Source organism: Dendropsophus ebraccatus, chromosome 2, assembly GCF_027789765.1.
Source record: "Dendropsophus ebraccatus isolate aDenEbr1 chromosome 2, aDenEbr1.pat, whole genome shotgun sequence".
Taxonomy (NCBI): domain Eukaryota; kingdom Metazoa; phylum Chordata; class Amphibia; order Anura; family Hylidae; genus Dendropsophus; species Dendropsophus ebraccatus.
Window position 1 is genome coordinate 216,081,359 of NC_091455.1, and position 22,176 is coordinate 216,103,534.

Genomic DNA, 22,176 nt, shown 5'->3' on the forward strand with positions numbered 1-22,176 from the left:
AAGACTCATCCAGAGAGGAGACCATCTATAACATCTGAGGCTCCTGAAGACTCATCCAGACAGGAGACCATCTATAACATCTGAGGCTCCTGAAGACTCATCCAGAGAGGAGACCATCTATAACATCTGAGGCTCCTGAAGACTCATCCAGAGAGGGGACCATCTATAACATCTGAGGCTCCTGAAGACTCATCCAGAGAGGAGACCATCTATAACATCTGAGGCTCCTGAAGACTCATCCAGAGAGGAGACCATCTATAACATCTGAGGCTCCTGAAGACTCATCCAGAGAGGAGACCATCTATAACATCTGAGGCTCCTGAAGACTCATCCAGAGAGGAGACCATCTATAACATCTGAGGCTCCTGAAGACTCATCCAGAGAGGAGACCATCTATAACATCTGAGGCTCCTGAAGACTCCAACAGAGAAGACCATCTATAACATCTGAGGCTCCTGAAGACTCATCCAGAGAGGAGACCATCTATAACATCTGAGGCTCCTGAAGACTCATCCAGAGAGGAGACCATCTATAACATCTGAGGCTCCTGAAGACTAATCCAGAGAGGAGACCATCTATAACATCTGAGGCTCCTGAAGACTCATCCAGAGAGGAGACCATCTATATCATCTGAGGCTCCTGAAGACTCATCCAGAGAGGAGACCATCTATAACATCTGAGGCTCCTGAAGACTCATCCAGAGAGGAGACCATCTATAACATCTGAGGCTCCTGAAGACTCATCCAGAGAGGAGACCATCTATAACATCTGAGGCTCCTGAAGACTCCAACAGAGAGGAGACCATCTATAACATCTGAGGCTCCTGAAGACTCATCCAGAGAGGAGACCATCTATAACATCTGAGGCTCCTGAAGACTCATTCAGAGAGGAGACCATCTATAACATCTGAGGCTCCTGAAGGCTCATCCAGAGAGGAGACCATCTATATCATCTGAGGCTCCTGAAGACTCATCCAGAGAGGAGACCATCTATAACATCTGAGGCTCCTGAAGACTCATCCAGAGAGGAGACCATCTATAACATCTGAGGCTCCTGAAGACTGTTCCAGAGAGGAGACCATCTATAACATCTGAGGCTCCTGAAGACTCCAACAGAGAGGAGACCATCTATAACATCTGAGGCTCCTGAAGACTCATCCAGAGAGGAGACCATCTATAACATCTGAGGCTCCTGAAGACTCATCCAGAGAGGAGACCATCTATAACATCTGAGGCTTCTGAAGACTCATCCAGAGAGGAGACCATCTATATCATCTGAGGCTCCTGAAGACTTATCCAGAGAGGAGACCATCTATATCATCTGAGGCTCCTGAAGACTCCAGCAGAGAGGAGACCATCTGTAACATCTGAGGCTCCTGAAGACTCATCCAGAGAGAAGACCATCTGTAACATCTGAGGCTCCTGAAGACTCCAACAGAGAGGAGACCATCGATAACATCTGAGGCTTCTGAAGACTCATCCAAAGAGGAGACCATCTATAACATCTGAGGCTCCTGAAGACTCATCCAGAGAGGAGACCATCTATAACATCTGAGGCTCCTGAAGACTCATCCAGAGAGGAGACCATCTATAACATCTGAGGCTCCTGAAGACTCATCCAGAGAGGAGACCATCTATAACATCTGAGGCTCCTGAAGACTCATCCAGAGAGGAGACCATCTATAACATCTGAGGCTCCTGAAGACTCATCCAGAGAGGAGACCATCTATAACATCTGAGGCTCCTGAAGACTCATCCAGAGAGGAGACCATCTATATCATCTGAGGCTCCTGAAGACTCATCCAGAGAGGAGACCATCTATAACATCTGAGGCTCCTGAAGACTCATCCAGAGAGGAGACCATCTATAACATCTGAGGCTCCTGAAGACTCTTCCAGAGAGGAGACCATCTATAACATCTGAGGCTCCTGAAGACTCCAACAGAGAGGAGACCATCTATAACATCTGAGGCTCCTGAAGACTCATCCAGAGAGGAGACCATCTATAACATCTGAGGCTCCTAAAGACTCATCCAGAGAGGAGACCATCTATAACATCTGAGGCTTCTGAAGACTCATCCAGAGAAGAGACCATCTATATCATCTGAGGCTCCTGAAGACTTATCCAGAGAGGAGACCATCTATATCATCTGAGGCTCCTGAAGACTCCAACAGAGAGGAGACCATCTGTAACATCTGAGGCTCCTGAAGACTCATCCAGAGAGAAGACCATCTGTAACATCTGAGGCTCCTGAAGACTCCAACAGAGAGGAGACCATCTATAACATCTGAGGCTTCTGAAGACTCATCCAGAGAGGAGACCATCTATAACATCTGAGGCTCCTGAAGACTCATCCAGAGAGGAGACCATCTATAACATCTGAGGCTTCTGAAGACTCATCCAGAGAGGAGACCATCTATAACATCTGAGGCTTCTGAAGACTCATCCAGAGAGGAGACCATCTATATCATCTGAGGCTCCTGAAGACTCATCCAGAGAGGAGACCATCTATATCATCTGAGGCTCCTGAAGACTCATCCAGAGAGAAGACCATCTGTAACATCTGAGGCTCCTGAAGACTCATCCAGAGAGAAGACCATCTGTAACATCTGAGGCTCCTGAAGACTCATCCAGAGAGGAGACCATCTATAACATCTGAGGCTCCTGAAGACTCATCCAGAGAGGAGACCATCTATAACATCTGAGGCTCCTGAAGACTCATCCAGAGAGGAGACCATCTATAACATCTGAGGCTTCTGAAGACTCATCCAGAGAGGAGACCATCTATAACATCTGAGGCTCCTGAAGACTCATCCAGAGAGGAGACCATCTATATCATCTGAGGCTCCTGAAGACTCATCCAGAGAGAAGACCATCTGTAACATCTGAGGCTCCTGAAGACTCATCCAGAGAGGAGACCATCTATAACATCTGAGGCTCCTGAAGACTCATCCAGAGAGGAGACCATCTATAACATCTGAGGCTCCTGAAGACTCATCCAAAGAGGAGACCATCTATATCATCTGAGGCTCCTGAAGACTCATCCAGAGAGGAGACCATCTATAACATCTGAGGCTCCTGAAGACAAGCTCGGGATCTCCAGCTGTTGCAAAACTACAATTCCCATCATGCCTGGACAGCCAAAGCCAAAGGCGCGCGAGCCCTCCCATTCAAACAGATAGAAGGCAGGATTCGGTGCCAATTCCGTAGTGTGAATGAGCCCTTACAGCTGAGACTCTCACGAAGACTCATCCAGAGAGGAAACCATCTATAACATCTGAGGCTCCTGAAGACTCATCCAGAGTAGAGTAGTGTGAACGAGCCCTAACAGCTGAGACTCTCATGAAGACTCATCCAGAGAGCAGACCATCAGGAGCCGACTACTCATCCTCACAAAACTTTTGCAATTTACTCATTTATTAATAAAAATATATTTTTATACCAAGTTTTCATCTTTTAATCTTTTATGTTTCTCTCACATAACACGGGGTCTTATATTGTTTTTTTCTGTAAAAAAAAAAGGCTAGGGCTATGGGGGTAGATGTTATTGTCCACACAGTATGCCCCTACACTGTAGCCCCACTGTAGCCCTCACACTTGTAGCAATGCTGTAGGTATGCTGGGAGTTGTTGTGCACAAGAAGGTTTGCTGGGAGTTGCAGTTGTGCAGCAACTCCTTGTGCACTACAACTCCCAGCAAATCTCCTTGTGCACAACAACTCCCAGAGTACAGGGGAATCAAAAAGTGTAAAAAAAAGTTGTAATAATTCCAGCCTTTTCCTTTTGTTCAAAACAAAAAAAAACTAAAAACAGAAACACAACAACAAACATTGGGCATCATTGCATGCGTAATTGTCCGAACTATAAAATGTAACAAAAAAAGTGATCAAAGTCACATAAATAAAAACATGGAACATGGGGGCATCATATCTGCTGCCTGGGGGGGGGGGGGAGCACTATATTTGTATTATAAAGCGACTCTGTACCCACAATCTGACCCCCCCAAACCACTTGTACCTTCGGATAGCGGCTTTTAATTCAAGATCTGTCCTGGGGTCTGTTTGACAGGTGATGCAGTTATTGTCCAAAAAAAACAACTTTTAGGGTGCGTTCACACCTACAGAATCTGCAGCAGATTTGATGCTGTGTTCAGTTATTTAAATGAAATCTGCTGCAGAAAATCAGCTGCAGATCCTGTAGGTGTGAACACACCATTAAACTTGCAGCACTGTGCCCTAACTTTGCACCACCCCTCCGTCCCTCCTCCCCACCCTCTTCATCATTAGGAATGCCACTGGAACATTTACTCCTGTCTGAACATTGCACAGGTCCTTAATGATCCAGCCCATGTGCCGGGCTGACACAGGTGGGGAATAGGAGGCAATCTGCCTGGAGAATTCCTACTGCTGAGGAGGGTGGGGAGGAGGGACGGAGGGGTGGTGCCAGCCTAATGCATACACAATCCAGGCCACGTCCGTAGGGCTCGGGGCTGCAAGTTTAAAAGTTGTTTTTTAGGACAATAACTGCATCACCTGCCAAACGGAACGCAGGACAGATCTTGGATTAAAAGCAGCTATCCGAAGGTACAAGTGATTTGGGGGGTCAGATTGTGGGTACGGAGTCGCTTTAAGCGTTTTTTTTCATACTTTATTAAAGAGAATGGACCATCAGGTACCCTCTCTTTAAAATCGCACTTGAGTCGAAAGTCGCCGGCACCCCGGTCCTTTTTTTGAACCGTGGCCCGGTTCCCCCGTGCAACATCGTTCAATTCGTGGTTACCGGAACGGGGTTGAAGCACAGAAGGTGGGCCGGCCTGCCCCCAGTGGGAGGAAACCCCCGCCCCTCCATGGATTATTTATTCAGTCTGGCCGCACGATTAATCGCACCTCCATGGAGGGGCGGGGGTTTCCTCCCACTGGGGGCAGGCCGGCCCGCCTCCTGTGCTTCAACCCCGTCCCGGTAACCATGAATTGAACGGTGCCGTACAAGGGAATCGGTTCAAAAAAAGGACAGCGGTACTGGCTTCCCTGTGCCGGCGCCGTTCGACTCATGTGCGATTTTAAAGTGAGTGTAAATGATGGTACATTCTCTTTAAGTATCGAAATGGCATTGAGTATCGAAATAAAAAATATGGTATCGGTAATGAACTCAAAACTCTGGTATTGTGACATCCCTAGTATATACTGCTATATAAGGGATCTGTATATACTGCTATATAAGGGATCTGTATATACTGCTATATAAGGGATCTGTATATACTGCTATATAAGGGATCTGTATATACTGCTATATAAGGGATCTGTATATACTGCTATATAAGGGATCTGTATATACTGCTATATAAGGGATCTGTATATACTGCTATAGAAGGGATCTGTATATACTGCTATATAAGGGATCTGTATATACTGCTATATAAGAGATCTGTATATACTATTATATAAGGGATCTGTATATACTGCTATATAAGGGATCTGTATATACTGCTATATAAGGGATCTGTATATACTGCTATATAAGGGATCTGTATATACTGCTATAGAAGGGATCTGTATATACTGCTATATAAGGGATCTGTATATACTGCTATATAAGGGATCTGTATATACTGCTATATAAGGGATCTGTATATACTGCTATATAAGGGATCTGTATATACTGCTATATAAGGGATCTGTATATACTGCTATATAAGGGATCTGTATATACTGCTATAGAAGGGATCTGTATATACTATTATATAAGGGATCTGTATATACTGCTATATAAGGGATCTGTATATACTGCTATATAAGGGATCTGTATATACTGCTATATAAGAGATCTGTATATACTATTATATAAGGGATCTGTATATACTGCTATATAAGGGATCTGTATATACTGCTATATAAGGGATCTGTATATACTGCTATATAAGGGATCTGTATATACTGCTATAGAAGGGATCTGTATATACTGCTATATAAGGGATCTGTATATACTGCTATATAAGGGATCTGTATATACTATTATATAAGGGATCTGTATATACTATTATATAAGGGATCTGTATATACTGCTATAGAAGGGATCTGTATATACTGCTATATAAGGGATCTGTATATACTGCTATATAAGGGATCTGTATATACTGCTATATAAGGGATCTGTATATACTATTATATAAGGGATCTGTATATACTGCTATATAAGGGATCTGTATATACTGCTATATAAGGGATCTGTATATACTGCTATATAAGGGATCTGTATATACTGCTATAGAAGGGATCTGTATATACTGCTATAGAAGGGATCTGTATATACTATTATATAAGGGATCTGTATATACTGCTATATAAGGGATCTGTATATACTATTATATAAGGGATCTGTATATACTGCTATATAAGGGATCTGTATAAGGGATCTGGCGCAGTATTGGCCTCAGCTTCCTCCGGTTATTGGCGCAATATTGGCCACGGCTTCCTCCGGTTATTGGCGCAGTGGGGTTCCCGGCTTCCTCCGGTTATTGGCGCAGTAGCGTTCCTGGCTTCCTTCGGTTATTGGCGCAGTATTGGCCCCAGCTTCCTCCGGTTATTGGCGCAGTATTGGCCCCGGCTTCCTCCGGTTATTGGCGCAGTATTGGCCCAGACTTCCTCTGGTTATTGGTGCAGTATTGGCCCCAGCTGCCTCCGGTTATTGGGGCAGTATTGGCCCCGGCTTCCTCCGGTTATTGGCGCAGTATTGGCCCCAGCTTCCTCCGGTTATTGGCGCAGTATTGGCCCCGGCTTCCTCCGGTTATTGGCGCAGTATTGGCCCCAGCTTCCCCCGGTTATTGGCGCAGTAGTGTTCCTGGCTTCCTCCGGTTATTGGCGCAGTATTGGCCCCAGCTTCCTCCGGTTATTGGCGCAGTATTGGCCCCAGCTTCCTCCGGTTATTGGCGCAGTATTGGCCCCAGCTTCCTCCGGTTATTGGCGCAGTAGCGTTCCCCGGCTTCCTCCGGTTATTGGCGCAATATTGGCCACGGCTTTCTCCGATTATTGGCGCAGTGGGGTTCCCGGCTTCCTCCGGTTATTGGCGCAGTAGCGTTCCTGGCTTCCTTTGGTTATTGGCGCAGTATTGGCCCAGACTTCCTCCGGTTATTGGTGCAGTATTGGCCCCGGCTTCCTCCAGTTATTGTCGCAGTATTGGCCCCAGCTGCCTCCGGTTATTGGGGCAGTATTGGCCCCGGCTTCCTCCGGTTATTGGCGCAGTATTGGCCCCAGCTTCCTCCGGTTATTGGCGCAGTGGGGTTCCCGGCTTCCTCCGGTTATTGGCGCAGTAGTGTTCCTGGCTTCCTCCGGTTATTGGCGCAGTGGGGTTCCCGGCTTCCTCCGGTTATTGGCGCAGTAGCGTTCCCGGCTTCCTCCGGTTATTGGCGCAGTAGCGTTCCTGGCTTCCTCCGGTTATTGGCGCAGTGGGGTTCCCGGCTTCCTCCGGTTATTGGCGCAGTAGTGTTCCTGGCTTCCTCCGGTTATTGGCGCAGTATTGGCCCCAGCTTCCTCCGGTAATTGGCGCAGTGGGGTTCCCGGCTTCCTCCGGTTATTGGCGCAGTAGCGTTCCTGGCTTCCTCCGGTTATTGGCGCAGTATTGGCCCCAGCTTCCTCCGGTTATTGGCGCAGTGGGGTTCCCGGCTTCCTCCGGTTATTGGGGCAGTATGGGCCCCGTCTACCTCCGGTTATTGGCGCAGTAGCGTTCCCCGGCCTGGGACATTGAACTGAGGGAACATAATGTGATGCTCCAGACTAACAGACTAATAACCAGAACACGCTGTCACTTTGCTCTCTTCCTCCCCTGATTAATTCTCATTGTCGTCTTCTCTCTCCCTTTTTTTTTTTCCAGTCCACCCACGTCGCACAAGTCAGCTTCCAAATAGACGCATTCGGGTCTTCGTTTATCTTGGATGTCGAACTAAATCAGTGAGTATTATATATTATATAAGCCAGGAGTTTACTAAAAAGTATGGAGTCCGGATACAACCTATAGCAGAGTACAAACATAGACACAGTGATCGGCACTATCGCATATGTGAACACAGTCTAATAATTGTGCCTCTTTTCTATAGACTTGCCGAATATCAGTAATTGGGGTGCTCCTCCTGAGTAGCAGAAGATACAATCATGATACAGAACAAAGAAAAAGATGATCGGGGGGAACTCACCATAAAACTTAACTTTAGCAGAGTATAGTACAGGCTATGGCGGAGTACAGTACAGGCTATGGCGGAGTACAGTGTAGGCTATGGCGGAGTATAGTACAGGCTATGGCGGAGTACAGTGTAGGCTATGGCGGAGTATAGTTCAGGCTATGGCAGAGTATAGTACAGGCTATGGCGGAGTATAGTACAGGCTATGGCAGAGTATAGTACAGGCTATGGCGGAGTATAGTACAGGCTATGGCAGAGTATAGTACAGGCTATGGCGGAGTATAGTACAGGCTATGGCGGAGTACAGTACAGGCTATGGCGGAGTACAGTACAGGCTATGGCGGAGTACAGTACAGTCTATGGCAGAGTACAGTACAGGCTATGGCGGAGTACAGTACACGCTATGGCGGAGTACAGTACAGGCTATGGCAGAGTACAGTACAGTCTATGGCGGAGTACAGTGTAGGCTATGGCGGAGTATAGTACAGGCTATGGCGGAGTACAGTGCAGGCTATGGCGGAGTATAGTACAGGCTATGGCGGAGTATAGTGCAGGCTATGGCGGAGTATAGTACAGGCTATGGCAGAGTACAGTGCAGGCTATGGCGGAGTATAGTACAAGCTATGGCGGAGTACAGTACAGGCTATGGCGGAGTACAGTGTAGGCTATGGCGGAGTATAGTACAGGCTATGGCGGAGTATAGTACAGGCTATGGCGGAGTATAGTACAGGCTATGGCGGAGTACAGTACAGGCTATGGCAGAGTATAGTACAGGCTATGGCGGAGTACAGTGTAGGCTATGGCGGAGTACAGTGTAGGCTATGGCGGAGTATAGTACAGGCTATGGCGGAGTATAGTACAGGCTATGGCGGAGTATAGTACAGGCTATGGCGGAGTATAGTACAGGCTATGGCAGAGTACAGTGCAGGCTATGGTGGAGTACAGTACAGGCTATGGCGGAGTACAGTGTAGGCTATGGCGGAGTACAGTACAGGCTATGGCGGAGTATAGTACAGGCTATGGCGGAGTATAGTACAGGCTATGGCGGAGTACAGTACAGGCTATGGCGGAGTACAGTGTAGGCTATGGCGGAGTATAGTACAGGCTATGGCGGAGTACAGTGTAGGCTATGGCGGAGTATAGTACAGGCTATGGCGGAGTATAGTACAGGCTATGGCGGAGTATAGTACAGGCTATGGCGGAGTATAGTACAGGCTATGGCGGAGTACAGTACAGGCTATGGCAGAGTACAGTACAGGCTATGGCGGAGTATAGTACAGGCTATGGCAGAGTATAGTACAGGCTATGGCGGAGTACAGTGTAGGCTATGGCGGAGTACAGTGCAGGCTATGGCGGAGTACAGTACAGGCTATGGTGGAGTACAATGCAGGCTATGGCAGAGTACAGTACAGGCTATGGCGGAGTATAGTACAGGCTATGGCAGAGTATAGTACAGGCTATGGCGGAGTACAGTGCAGGCTATGGCGGAGTATAGTACAGGCTATGGCAGAGTACAGTGCAGGCTATGGTGGAGTATAGTACAGGCTATGGTGGAGTATAGTACAGGCTATGGCGGAGTATAGTACAGGCTATGGCGGAGTACAGTGTAGGCTATGGCGGAGTATAGTACAGGCTATGGTGGAGTATAGTACAGGCTATGGCAGAGTATAGTACAGGCTATGGCGGAGTACAGTGTAGGCTATGGCGGAGTATAGTACAGGCTATGGCGGAGTATAGTACAGGCTATGGCAGAGTATAGTACAGGCTATGGCGGAGTACAGTGTAGGCTATGGCGGAGTACAGTGTAGGCTATGGCGGAGTATAGTACAGGCTATGGCGGAGTATAGTACAGGCTATGGCGGAGTACAGTGTAGGCTATGGCGGAGTACAGTACAGGCTATGGCGGAGTACAGCACAGATGGTTAATGATGGGATCACGCATGCTGCAGCCGCCCTCGTCTCTGATGGATTGAATATATAGATATGAGGTTGTGGTAATGTTAGTGTCCCTGATTACCTGGTGGTCTGGAAGGGTTTAGGGGTCGAGATCCTAAGATCTATAACAATCATGGTGAGGATGGGGGACGCTGGTGCTATACATGTGTGCTCGGCTCTAGGCAAATCATCCGCCTGTACTGGATGTATGCGGATAGGAAGCAGCGGCTCCTTCCCAGGGCGGCAAAGGGACATCCGCTCAGTGTAGAAGCCATAGCAGCTGCTGACCATGCAAATACACAGGATATATATGCAAATAGATCAGACCTAGAAAAGCACTGGATGTGGTGACAGCTATGGGGCATGAGGGTCCGCCACTGAACTGCTTCCCCTGCTTCCTGCACCACAGGAGACAGGTGTATACAGCTGCTATTGGCTTTAAAGGGGTACTCCGGAGAAACAAATTGTTTAAAATTAACTGGTATCAGAAAGTTTTATTTATTTAAAGTTATATGAATTTTGGTCTTCCAGTACTTATCAGCTGCTGCATGTCCTGCGGGAAGTGGTGTATTTTCTCCAGTCTAACAAAGTTCTCTGCTGCCACCTCTGTCCATGTCAGGAACTGTCCAGAGCAGCAGCAAATCCCCATAGAAACCTCTCCTGCTCTGGACAGTTCCTGACATGGACAGAGGTGGCAGCAGAGAACACTGTGTCAGACTGGAGAGAATACACCACTTCCTGCAGGACATACACCAGCTGAGAAGTACAGGAAGACTGGAGATTTTTACGTAATTTACATATCTATATACCTTTCTGTCACCAGTTAATTTGAATTTTTTTTCTCTAGAATGCCCCTTTAACCCTTTAAGGACAGGGCCCATTTTCGTTTTTTGCGTTTTCGTTTTTTTCTCCTTGTGCTTAAAAGGCCATAGCACTTGCATTTTTCCACCTAGAAACCCACATGAGCCCTTATTTTTTGCGGCACTAATTGTACTTTGCAATGACGGCTGAATTTTTGCATTTGGTACACTGCGAAACCAGGAAAAAATTCAAAGTGTGGTGAAATTGAACAAAAAAAACGCATTTCTTTTTTTTGGGGGGATTGTGTTATTACGCCATTCGCCCTGGGGTAAAACTGACTTGTTATATATGTTCCTCAAGTTGTTACGATTACTATGATATATAACGTATAACTTTTATTGTATCTGATGGCCTGTAAAAAATTCAAACCATTGTTAACAAATATACGTTCCTTAAAACCGCTCCATTCCCAGGCTTATAGCGCTTTTATCCTTTGGTCTATGGGGCTGTGTCAGGTGTCAGTTTTTGCGCCATGATGTGTTCTTTCTATCGGTACCTTGATTGCGCATATACGACTTTTTGATCGCTTTTTATTACATTTTTTCTGGATTTGATGCGACCAAAAATGCGCAATTTTGCACTTTGGGATTTTTTTGGCGCTTACGCCGTTTACCGTGCGAGATCAGGAATGTGATTAAGTAATAGTTCGGGCGATTACGCACACGGCGATAGCAAACATGTTTATTTATTTATTTACTTTTATTTAAAACCTGGGAAAAGGGGGGTGATTCAGACTTTTATTAGGGGAGGGGATTTTTACTAATAACAATACTTTTTTTTTTTTTTTTTACACATAAACTAGAAGGGGTTAGGGTTATTCCCCCCCTGGGGTTAGGGTTATTCCCCCCTTGGGTTAGGGTTATTCCCCCCTCGGGTTAGGGTTATTCCTCCTGGGGTTAGGGTTATTCCCCCCTGGGGTTAGGGTTATTCCCCCCTAGGGTTAGGGTTATTCCCCCCTTGGGTTAGGGTTATTCCCCCCTCGGGTTAGGGTTATTCCTCCTGGGGTTAGGGTTATTCCCCCCTGGGGTTAGGGTTATTCCCCCCTGGGGTTAGGGTTATTCCCCCCTCGGGTTAGGGTTATTCCCTCCCTGAGGTTAGGCTTATTCCCCCTGGGGTTAGGGTTATTCCCCCCCTGGGGTTAGGGTTATTCCGCCCCTGGGGTTAGGGTTATTCCCCCCTGGGGTTAGGGTTATTTCCCCCCCTTGGGTTAGGGTTATTCCCCCCCACTGGGGTTGGGGTTATTCTCCCTGGGATTAGGGTTATTTCCCCCTGGGGTTAGGGTTATTTCCCCCTGGGGTTAGGGTTATTCCCCCTGGGGTTAGGGTTATTTCCCCCCTGGGGTTAGGGTTATTCTCCCCCTGGGGTAGGGTTATTCCCCCCCTGGGGTTAGGGTTATTCCCCCCTGGGGTTAAGGTTATTTCCCCCCTGGGGTTAGGGTTATTCCCCCCCTGGGGTTGGGGTTATTCTCCCTGGGGTTAGGGTTATTCCCCCTGGGGTTGGGGTTATTCCCCCTGGGGTTAGGGTGATTCCCCCTGGGGTTAGGGTGATTCCCCCCCTGGGGTTAGGGTTATTCCCCCTGGGGTTAGGGTTATTCCCCCTGGGGTTAGGGTGATTCCCCCTGGGGTTAGGGTGATTCCCCCCCTGGGGTTAGGGTTATTCCCCCTGGGGTTAGGGTTATTCCCCCTGGGATTAGGGTTATTCCCCCTGGGGGACTTCTAGTATATACACTTTGATCTCTCATTGAGATCTTTGCTGCATAGTTATACAGCAAAGATCAATGAGATCGACACTCGTTTGCTTTCGGCTGCTGCAGCCGAAAACAAACTAGTGCCAAGGCGGGGACGGCGCCATCTTGGAGCAGTGCCCGGCCGTCAGCAGGTACGGAGATCGCTCCTCCGGGACGTTGTCACCCGATCTAGCGATCTCACCCACTAGACACCAGGGATAAGCTGCGTCCGGTAATCGGATGCAGCTGTCATGTTTGACAGCTGCATCTGATTACTGTATTAGCGGGCACGGCGATCAGACCGTGCCCGCTAATACCCGCGGTCCCGGGCTACAAGGGGCACCTGGAACCGCGGCGGTTCATAGCGGGGTCGCCGCGCGGCCCCGCTCTGAACACCTCTTACGGGCGTATGACGTACGGGTACGTCATGTGTCCTTAAGAGGTTAACGGAGAAGTCTAGTGAAAATTTTTATTACAGTATTGTATTGCCCCCCAAAAGTTTTACAAATCATCAGTATAGACTTATTACGGGAAATGCTTGTAAAGTGCTTTATTTCCCTGCACTTACTACTGCATCAAAGGCTTCACTTCCTGGATAACGTGGTGATGTCACTTCCTGGATAACATGGTGATGTCACTTCCTGCATAACATGGTGATGTCACTTCCTAGATAACATGGTGATGTCACTTCCTGGATAACGTGGTGAGGTCACTTCCTGGATAACGTGGTGAGGTCACTTCCTGCATAACATGGTGATGTCACTTCCTGCATAACATGGTGATGTCACTTCCTGGATAACATGGTGATGTCACTTCCTGGATTACATGGTGATGTCACTTCCTGGATAACACGGTGATGTCACTTCCTGGATAACATGGGGATGTCACTTCCTGGATAACATGGCAATGTCACTTCCTGGATAAAATGGTGATGTCACGACCCGACTCCCAGAGCTGTGCTGGCTGTGGCTGCTGGAGATGATGATGGCAGGGGGATGCTCAGTGTCCCTCCAGTATCCTGTGTCCCTCAGTGTCCCTCTGCCATCATCCTCTCCAGCAGCCACAGCCCGCAAAGCTCTGGGAGTCGTGACATCACCATGTTATCCAGGAAGTGACATCAACATGTTATCCAGGAAGTGATATCACCATGTTATTCAGGAAGTGACATCACCATGTTATTCAGGAAGTGACATCACCATGTTATCCAGGAAGTGACATCACCATGTTATCCAGGAAGTGACATCACCATGTTATTCAGGAAGTTACATCACCATGTTGTCCAGGAAGTGACATCACCATGTTATCCAGGAAGTGACATCACCATGTTATCCAGGAAGTGACATCACCATGTTAACCAGGAAGTGACATCACTATGGTTATCCAGGAAGTGACATCACCATCTTATCCAGGAAGTGACATCACCATGTTAACCAGGAAGTGACATCACTATGTTATCCAGGAAGTGACGCCTTGATACAGTAGTAAGTGCAGCATTTCCCATAATAAGTGTATATTGGGGATTTGTATAACTTTTGGGGGGCAATACAATACTGTAATAAACATTTTCGCCGGACTTCTCTTTTAATTCTAGTTGTAGAAATCCATGTGCAGTTAGCTCCTTAGTTATCTCTTCATCCTCTGTGATTGGATCCTTACTGCGCTCTGAAGCCTCGCGCCTGACTCTTTAGTCTCTTATTGCTCCTATGGGATCTAATTCAGCTTCTGCAGCTTCGCACCCCACTCAGGACCCCCTCAGATATACGACTGCTGAACACTCATTTCCTGATAAGTGATCATTTATTATTAATACGCTGCCATGTCCAGGGTCGGGCCTGAGCAGCCATACAGATGAGGCTACCAACCCCCTAAGTAACACACTCCCTAGTAAATATACAGGCCTGTTTATTGTCCTGATCTGGTTGTTTCTAGAGACAGATGTTCCCTAACAGCTGACAGTGAACAACAGACTGCAGGAAAGTGAGACACCTAGTGGCCAAGACTTATGAGGAGTAATTTCTTGTCCTTTGGATGTATCAGGTGTAGCAGCTCAAACCTATTGAGGTGAATAGTCTGCAGCTAGGGCCATACTAGTGCAGTGTTATATTATAGCGGTACTATAATAATATCCGGCGCCCGGTATATGTGCGGCGTCACTGCTCCCCCTGCGTCTCCATTTATTTACTCATCTCGTTCTGCTGTCTTAATGCCGGAGGGCACGAGCAGGCGGGGCGGCGTGCCAGCGCTGTGGCAGATGGACGGGGAGGGTGATGTCATCACCGATATGTGAACCGGAGGTCAGACCATACGTTGGTGAATGCAATCTGCTCACACATGGCGTATGTCAGTAACACTATAGAGACGCTGAGGCATTGTCACTACCAGGGGGTCCCAGGGCTAGGGCTGGGCGATAATGGCCTAAATCAATATCGCGGTTTATCGTACATGTAGCCGCGGTAACGATAAATTGAACGATAATTATGACACGCCCCCTTTAAAAGCCACACCCCTTTGAAAACCCCATTTTCCGATGGTAATACAAACGTGAATTTACTCCATAGAACAATGTGCAGCAAACTTCACAAGTAATACACAATATTTTGGCACCTCCTACACCATTTTCAAGTGGCACTTGAAAATGGCATAGGAGATGCCAAAACATTGTATATTACTTGTTAAGTTTGCTGCACATTGTTATATGGAGTAAATTCACGTTTTCACGTTTGTATTACCATCGGAGTATTTTTTACTAGCTGACTTGATCCAAGGTCTGGGATTCGTCTGCTGGCACCCACAGTTTGTTTATTGTGCTGCCTATATTTTTTGCTATATCTATCTTTATACTGTGGGGAGATTTATCAAACATGGTGTAAAGTGAAACTGGCTGTTGCCCCTAGCAACCAATCAGATTCCACCTTTCATTTTCCAAAGAGTCTGTGAGGAATGAAAGGTGGAATCTGATTGGTTGCCGGGGGCAACTGTGACTGTGTCTGTGTCTGTGTGTGTGTGTATTATATATATATATATATATATATATATATATATATATATATATATATATATATTATATATATATATATATATATATATATATATATATATATATATATATATATATATAAATATATATATATATATATATATACACACACACACACGTCCAAAATTAGGGTACCGGCACTCCAAATGAAGAATAAGTGTTTTATTTCAGCTCACAGGAACAAACTAGCCTTGGCTAGTTTGTTCCTGTGAGCTGAAATAAAACACTTATTCTTCATTTGGAGTGGCGGTACCCTAATTTTGGACGTGTATATTCTGCACTCGAGGATCCACAGTGCAGGGGTGGCACCCACTCTCCTTATTTACTGCCTGGGTGCCGTGGACTTTTGTTGTTTGTGTAGGAGATAGGAGATAGAGAGATAGATAGATAGATAGATAGATAGATAGATAGATAGATAGGAGATAGATAGATAGGAGATAGATAGGAGATAGATAGGAGATAGATAGAGAGATAGATAGAGAGATAGATAGAGAGATAGAGAGATAGATAGAGAGATAGATAGAGAGATAGATAGATAGAGAGATAGATAGAGAGATAGATAGAGAGATAGATAGGAGATAGAGAGATAGATAGAGAGATAGATAGATAGATAGGACTCCTATCTATCTGTCTATCTATCTCTTTCTACCCAATATCTGCCCCCAGTCACAAGCTGTTCTGGCCCCCCCCCCCCCTCTCCCGCACATACACTTGGGGTCAGGTATAGGTCGGCACCTCCATGCTCCACCGCACCGCTCTCTCTTTACCTCAGTGTTGTAGCACATATATCTGCCGGCAGCGTCACCGGCAGAGCGTCACACACGGCTGCTTCCAGCACTGCCAAAAGATAACGGGACGCTGAGGATTCCTGTGCGGGACAGAGTGCGTTGCCTGGTGGGGGGAGGATGTGCCGACCCATACCTGACCCCAGCAGCCACTTTATGTATGGGAGAGGGGAGGCAGGGCACACCGTGCAGCTTCCAGAGCCGCCCGGAAGCAGCGACAGCACTGAGCACACAGCACGCCTGTGCGCAGCCTGTCACATCTCCAGTCTTCCTCCTCAGGAAGATTAAACGGAGTGGAGCAGAGCATGCGGCCGCCGGTGAGGAGGAGGAGGAGGGAGGGGGGAAATACCGCAGATACCGTCCTGGCAGAGTTTAGGTCGGTTAACCGACGCCAGAGACGGTATCGGTATTTTTGCGGTATACCGCCCAGCCCTACCCAGTGCTATGTCACTACTAGGGGGTCCCAGTGCTATGTCACTACTAGGGGGTCCCAGGGCTATGTCACTACTAGGGGGGTCCCAGTGCTATGTCACTACTAGGGGGTCCCAGTGCTATGTCACTACTAGGGGGGTCCCAGGGCTATGCCACTACTAGGGGGTCCCAGTGCTATGTCACTACTAGGGGGGTCCCAGTGCTATGTCACTACTAGGGGGGTCCCAGGGCTATGTCACTACTAGGGGGGTCCCAGTGCTATGTCACTACTAGGGGGGTCCCAGTGCTATGTCACTACTAGGGGGTCCCAGGGCTATGTCACTACTAGGGGGGTCCCAGGGCTATGTCACTACTAGGGGGGGCCCAGTGCTATGTCACTACTAGGGGGGTCCCAGGGCTATGCCACTACTAGGGGGTCCCAGGGCTATGTCACTACCAGGGGGTCCCAGTGCTATGTCAATACTAGGGGGGTCCCAGGGCTATGCCACTACTAGGGGGTCCCAGTGCTATGTCACTACTAGGGGGGTCCCAGGGCTATGCCACTACTAGGGGGTCCCAGTGCTATGTCACTACTAGGGGGGTCCCAGTGCTATGTCACTACTAGGGGGGTCCCAGGGCTATGTCACTACTAGGGGGGTCCCAGTGCTATGTCACTAGTCAGATAGGTTACTACAATGTGTCAGTGCAGGTTACATATATACACATACACACACACACACACACACACATATATATATATTTTTTTTTCATTTGAGGGAGAATTGACCCCCATTCCCATGATGGTGGGGGTCCCCATGGATCGGCTAGTTACCTTATTTTATTGTTGTTTTTACCATGACAGGTGGCTAGACTTTTCCCCTGTGTCCCTGATAATAAGACCTAGTGGAGGTTGCTGAATGGCTGAATATAAGCCCCCCCCCCCTTCCCCGAAAGTAAGATATAGCAAAGTTTTTGTGGCCGCACAGAACACCAGGATATGCAGCTGGGATTCTCTTTAGCCCCCGGCCATTGTCCCCTACCTTCACCGTCCGTTGCAGAGCAGCTGCATAATACACACAGGGCGGTCACCATGTATATACAGTATAATACACACACAGGCGGTCACCATGTATATACAGTATAATACACACACAGGGTGGTCACCATGTATATACAGTATAATACACACAGGGCGGTCACCATGTATATACAGTATAATACACACAGGGCGGTCACCATGTATATACAGTATAATACACACAGGGCGGTCACCATGTATATACAGTATAATACACACAGGGCGGTCACCATGTATATACAGTATAATACACACACAGGGTGGCGGTCACCATGTATATACAGTATAATACACACAGGCGGTCACCATGTATATACAGTATAATACACACAAGGCGGTCACCATGTATATACAGTATAATACACACAGGGTGGTCACCATGTATATACAGTATAATACACACAGGGTGGTCACCATGTATATACTGTATAATACACACAGGGCGGTCACCATGTATATACAGTATAATACACACAAGGCGGTCACCATGTATATACAGTATAATACACACAGGGTGGTCACCATGTATATACAGTATAATACACACAGGGCGGTCACCATGTATATACAGTATAATACACACAGGGCGGTCACCATGTATATACAGTATAATACACACAGGGCGGTCACCATGTATATACAGTATAATACACACAGGGCGGTCACCATGTATATACAGTATAATACACACAGGGCGGTCACCATGTATATACAGTATAATACACACAGGGCGGTCACCATGTATATACAGTATAATACACACACAGGGTGGTCACCATGTATATACAGTATAATACACACAGGGCGGTCACCATGTATATACAGTATAATACACACACAGGGCGGTCACCATGTATATACAGTATAATACACACACAGGCGGTCACCATGTATATACTGTATAATACACACAGGGCGGTCACCATGTATATACAGTATAATACACACACAGGGCGGTCACCATGTATATACAGTATAATACACACAGGGCGGTCACCATGTATATACAGTATAATACACACACAGGGCGGTCACCATGTATATACAGTATAATACACACAGGGCGGTCACCATGTATATACAGTATAATACACACAGGGCGGTCACCATGTATATACAGTATAATACACACAGGGCGGTCACCATGTATATACAGTATAATACACACACAGGGTGGTCACCATGTATATACAGTATAATACACACAGGGCGGTCACCATGTATATACAGTATAATACACACAGGGCGGTCACCATGTGTATACAGTATAATACACACACAGGCGGTCACCATGTATATACAGTATAATACACACAGGGCGGTCACCATGTATATACAGTATAATACACACAGGGCGGTCACCATGTATATACAGTATAATACACACACAGGGTGGTCACCATGTATATACAGTATAATACACACACAGGGTGGTCACCATGTATATACAGTATAATACACACAGGGCGGTCACCATGTATATACTGTATAATACACACAGGGCGGTCACCATGTGTATACAGTATAATACACACACAGGGCGGTCACCATGTATATACAGTATAATACACACAGGGCGGTCACCATGTATATACAGTATAATACACACAGGGTGGCGGTCACCATGTATATACAGTATAATACACACACAGGGCGGTCACCATGTATATACAGTATAATACACACAGGGCGGTCACCATGTATATACAGTATAATACACACAGGGCGGTCACCATGTATATACAGTATAATACACACAGGGCGGTCACCATGTATATACAGTATAATACACACAGGGTGGCGGTCACCATGTATATACAGTATAATACACACACAGGGCGGTCACCATGTATATACAGTATAATACACACACAGGCGGTCACCATGTATATACAGTATAATACACACAGGGTGGTCACCATGTATATACAGTATAATACACACAGGGCGGTCACCATGTATATACAGTATACAGGGCCGGTTTTAGACTAGATGTGGCCCTGGGCAAAGTTAAAGGTGGGGCCCCAAATGCTGAAATATTTTAGCAACAATTTAAGGTCCCCATACATGTTACTCTTTTGTTGGTGGTACCTGTTGCTCCTGGTGGCCATCAGTGTAAGGTGTATGGGGCTCTCTGGAGAGTCCTCTGATAGATGATATCAGTGGACATAGGGGATCAAGCTTGATGGAAAATCAATGCCCAACCTCTTTGTTCTAAGAGAGATAAGCCGCCATCAGATCTGTATGGCTATGGCTTTACCCTCTCATAGAAAACACAGGAAAACTCAGATGTGCCAAATTTCTGTGTATGGGGAGGACGGGACCAGATGGGAGAGATAATTGTCAGCTGAAGGATTGTTCAGCCAGCAGTTATTGGAAGTGTACGGCCACTTTTAAGGCCGTATTACACGGCCTGATATTCTGCAGAAGTGAGCGCCAATCTGGTAGAATGGAGCTCGCTTAGAGAGCCTACTACAGCAAAAGCTATGGAGGAGATTTATCAAACTGGTGTAAAGAAGAATTGGCTCAGTTGCCCCTAGCAACCAATCAGATTCCACCATCTTAGAATGTGAGTAATGAAAGGTGGAATCTGATTGGTTGCTAGGGGCAACTGAGCCAGTTTCACTTTACACCATGTTTGATAAATCTCCCCCTATGTGTATATATACAGTATATCATTAGTGATGTGTGTGCAATCCTTGCTGTATATAGTAAACAATAAAGATATATATACTACCTGATCACGTTCCCCGGTGTCCTCAGGCCTTGTCTGTGATATATACTACCTGATCACGTTCCCCAGTGTCCTCTCAGAGCGATAGCGTCCTGATTCGGACAATTTTCGCTCCATGTATTAGGGCCCTTACTCAGTTCAGAAGTTTACATGCCGCTACATGTCAGGACTACCGCTACATGCCGGGACCGCCGCTACATGTCAGGACTACCGCTACATGCCGGGACCGCCCCTACATGTCAGGACTACCGCTACATGCCGGGACCGCAGCTACATGTCGGGACCGCCGCTACATGTCGGGACCGCCCCTACATGTCGGGACCGCCCCTACATGTCGGGACTGCCTCTACATGTCGGGACTGCCCCTACATGTCGGGACTGCCCCTACTTGTCAGGACCGCCGCTACATTCTGGGACTGCCCGTACATGTCAGGACTGCCGCTACATTCTGGGACTGCCGCTAAATGCCAGGACTGCCGCTAAATGCCAGGAATGCCGCTAAATGCCAGGACTGCCCCTACATGCCAGGACTGCCGCTAAATGTCAGGACTGCCCGCTAGTGGTGTAAATACAAGAACTATTTATATGAATTGCTTTAAAAAAATAAATTTAAAAAAATCACTATAATCAGGACCAAATATTACCTCCATACCGTTATTGAAGAAAACACACTATATATAGGCCAATATTACCACCATAAAAGTGACCGCCCCATAATGACTCTATATACACTATATACAGACCAATATTACAGCTATAGAGTGACCACCGCATAATGACTCTATATACACTATATACAGACCAATATTACCGCCATAGAGTGACCACCACATAAAGACTCTATATACACTATATACAGACCAATACTACCGCTATAGACTGACCACTGTATAATAAATGACTGTATATACACTGTATACAGACCAATATTATGTGGCTGTCACCCTATGGCCGTACTATTGGTGTATATAGTGTATATATAGAGTCATTATGTGGCAGTCAATCTATGGCAGTAATGACTCTACACTATATACGCTATATACAGACCAATATTATTGCCATAGGCTGACCCCTGTATAATGACTTTATATACACTCTATATACAGACCAATATTACCGCCATAGAGTGACCACTGCATAATGACTCTATATACAGACCAATATTACTGCCATAGACTGACCCCTGTATAATGACTCTATATACACTGTATGCAGACCAATATTATGTGGCGATCACTCTATGGCTGTACTATATATACTGTATTGTATATAGTGTCATTATGTGGTAGTCAATCTATGGCAATAATGACTCTATATATACACTATATACAGACCAATATTACCGCCATAGAGTGACCACTGCATAATGACACTATATACAGACCAATATTACCGCCATAGAGTGACCACTGCATAATGACTCTATATACAGACCAAAATT

The 22,176-nt window shown here is 46.6% G+C and overlaps 1 protein-coding gene across 8 annotated transcripts in view; it reads left to right on the forward strand.

Moving 5' to 3' along the window:
- The window catches only part of ADAM22 (ADAM metallopeptidase domain 22), a 175,290-nt gene that overhangs the window by 44,337 nt on the left and 108,777 nt on the right, over nt 1-22,176 (forward strand). For all 8 annotated transcript variants that reach the window (XM_069959504.1, XM_069959508.1, XM_069959507.1 and 5 more), the window contains one exon: nt 7,865-7,941. In XM_069959504.1, the coding sequence (XP_069815605.1) occupies nt 7,865-7,941 (77 nt within the window). The remainder of the gene's footprint in view (nt 1-7,864; nt 7,942-22,176) is intronic.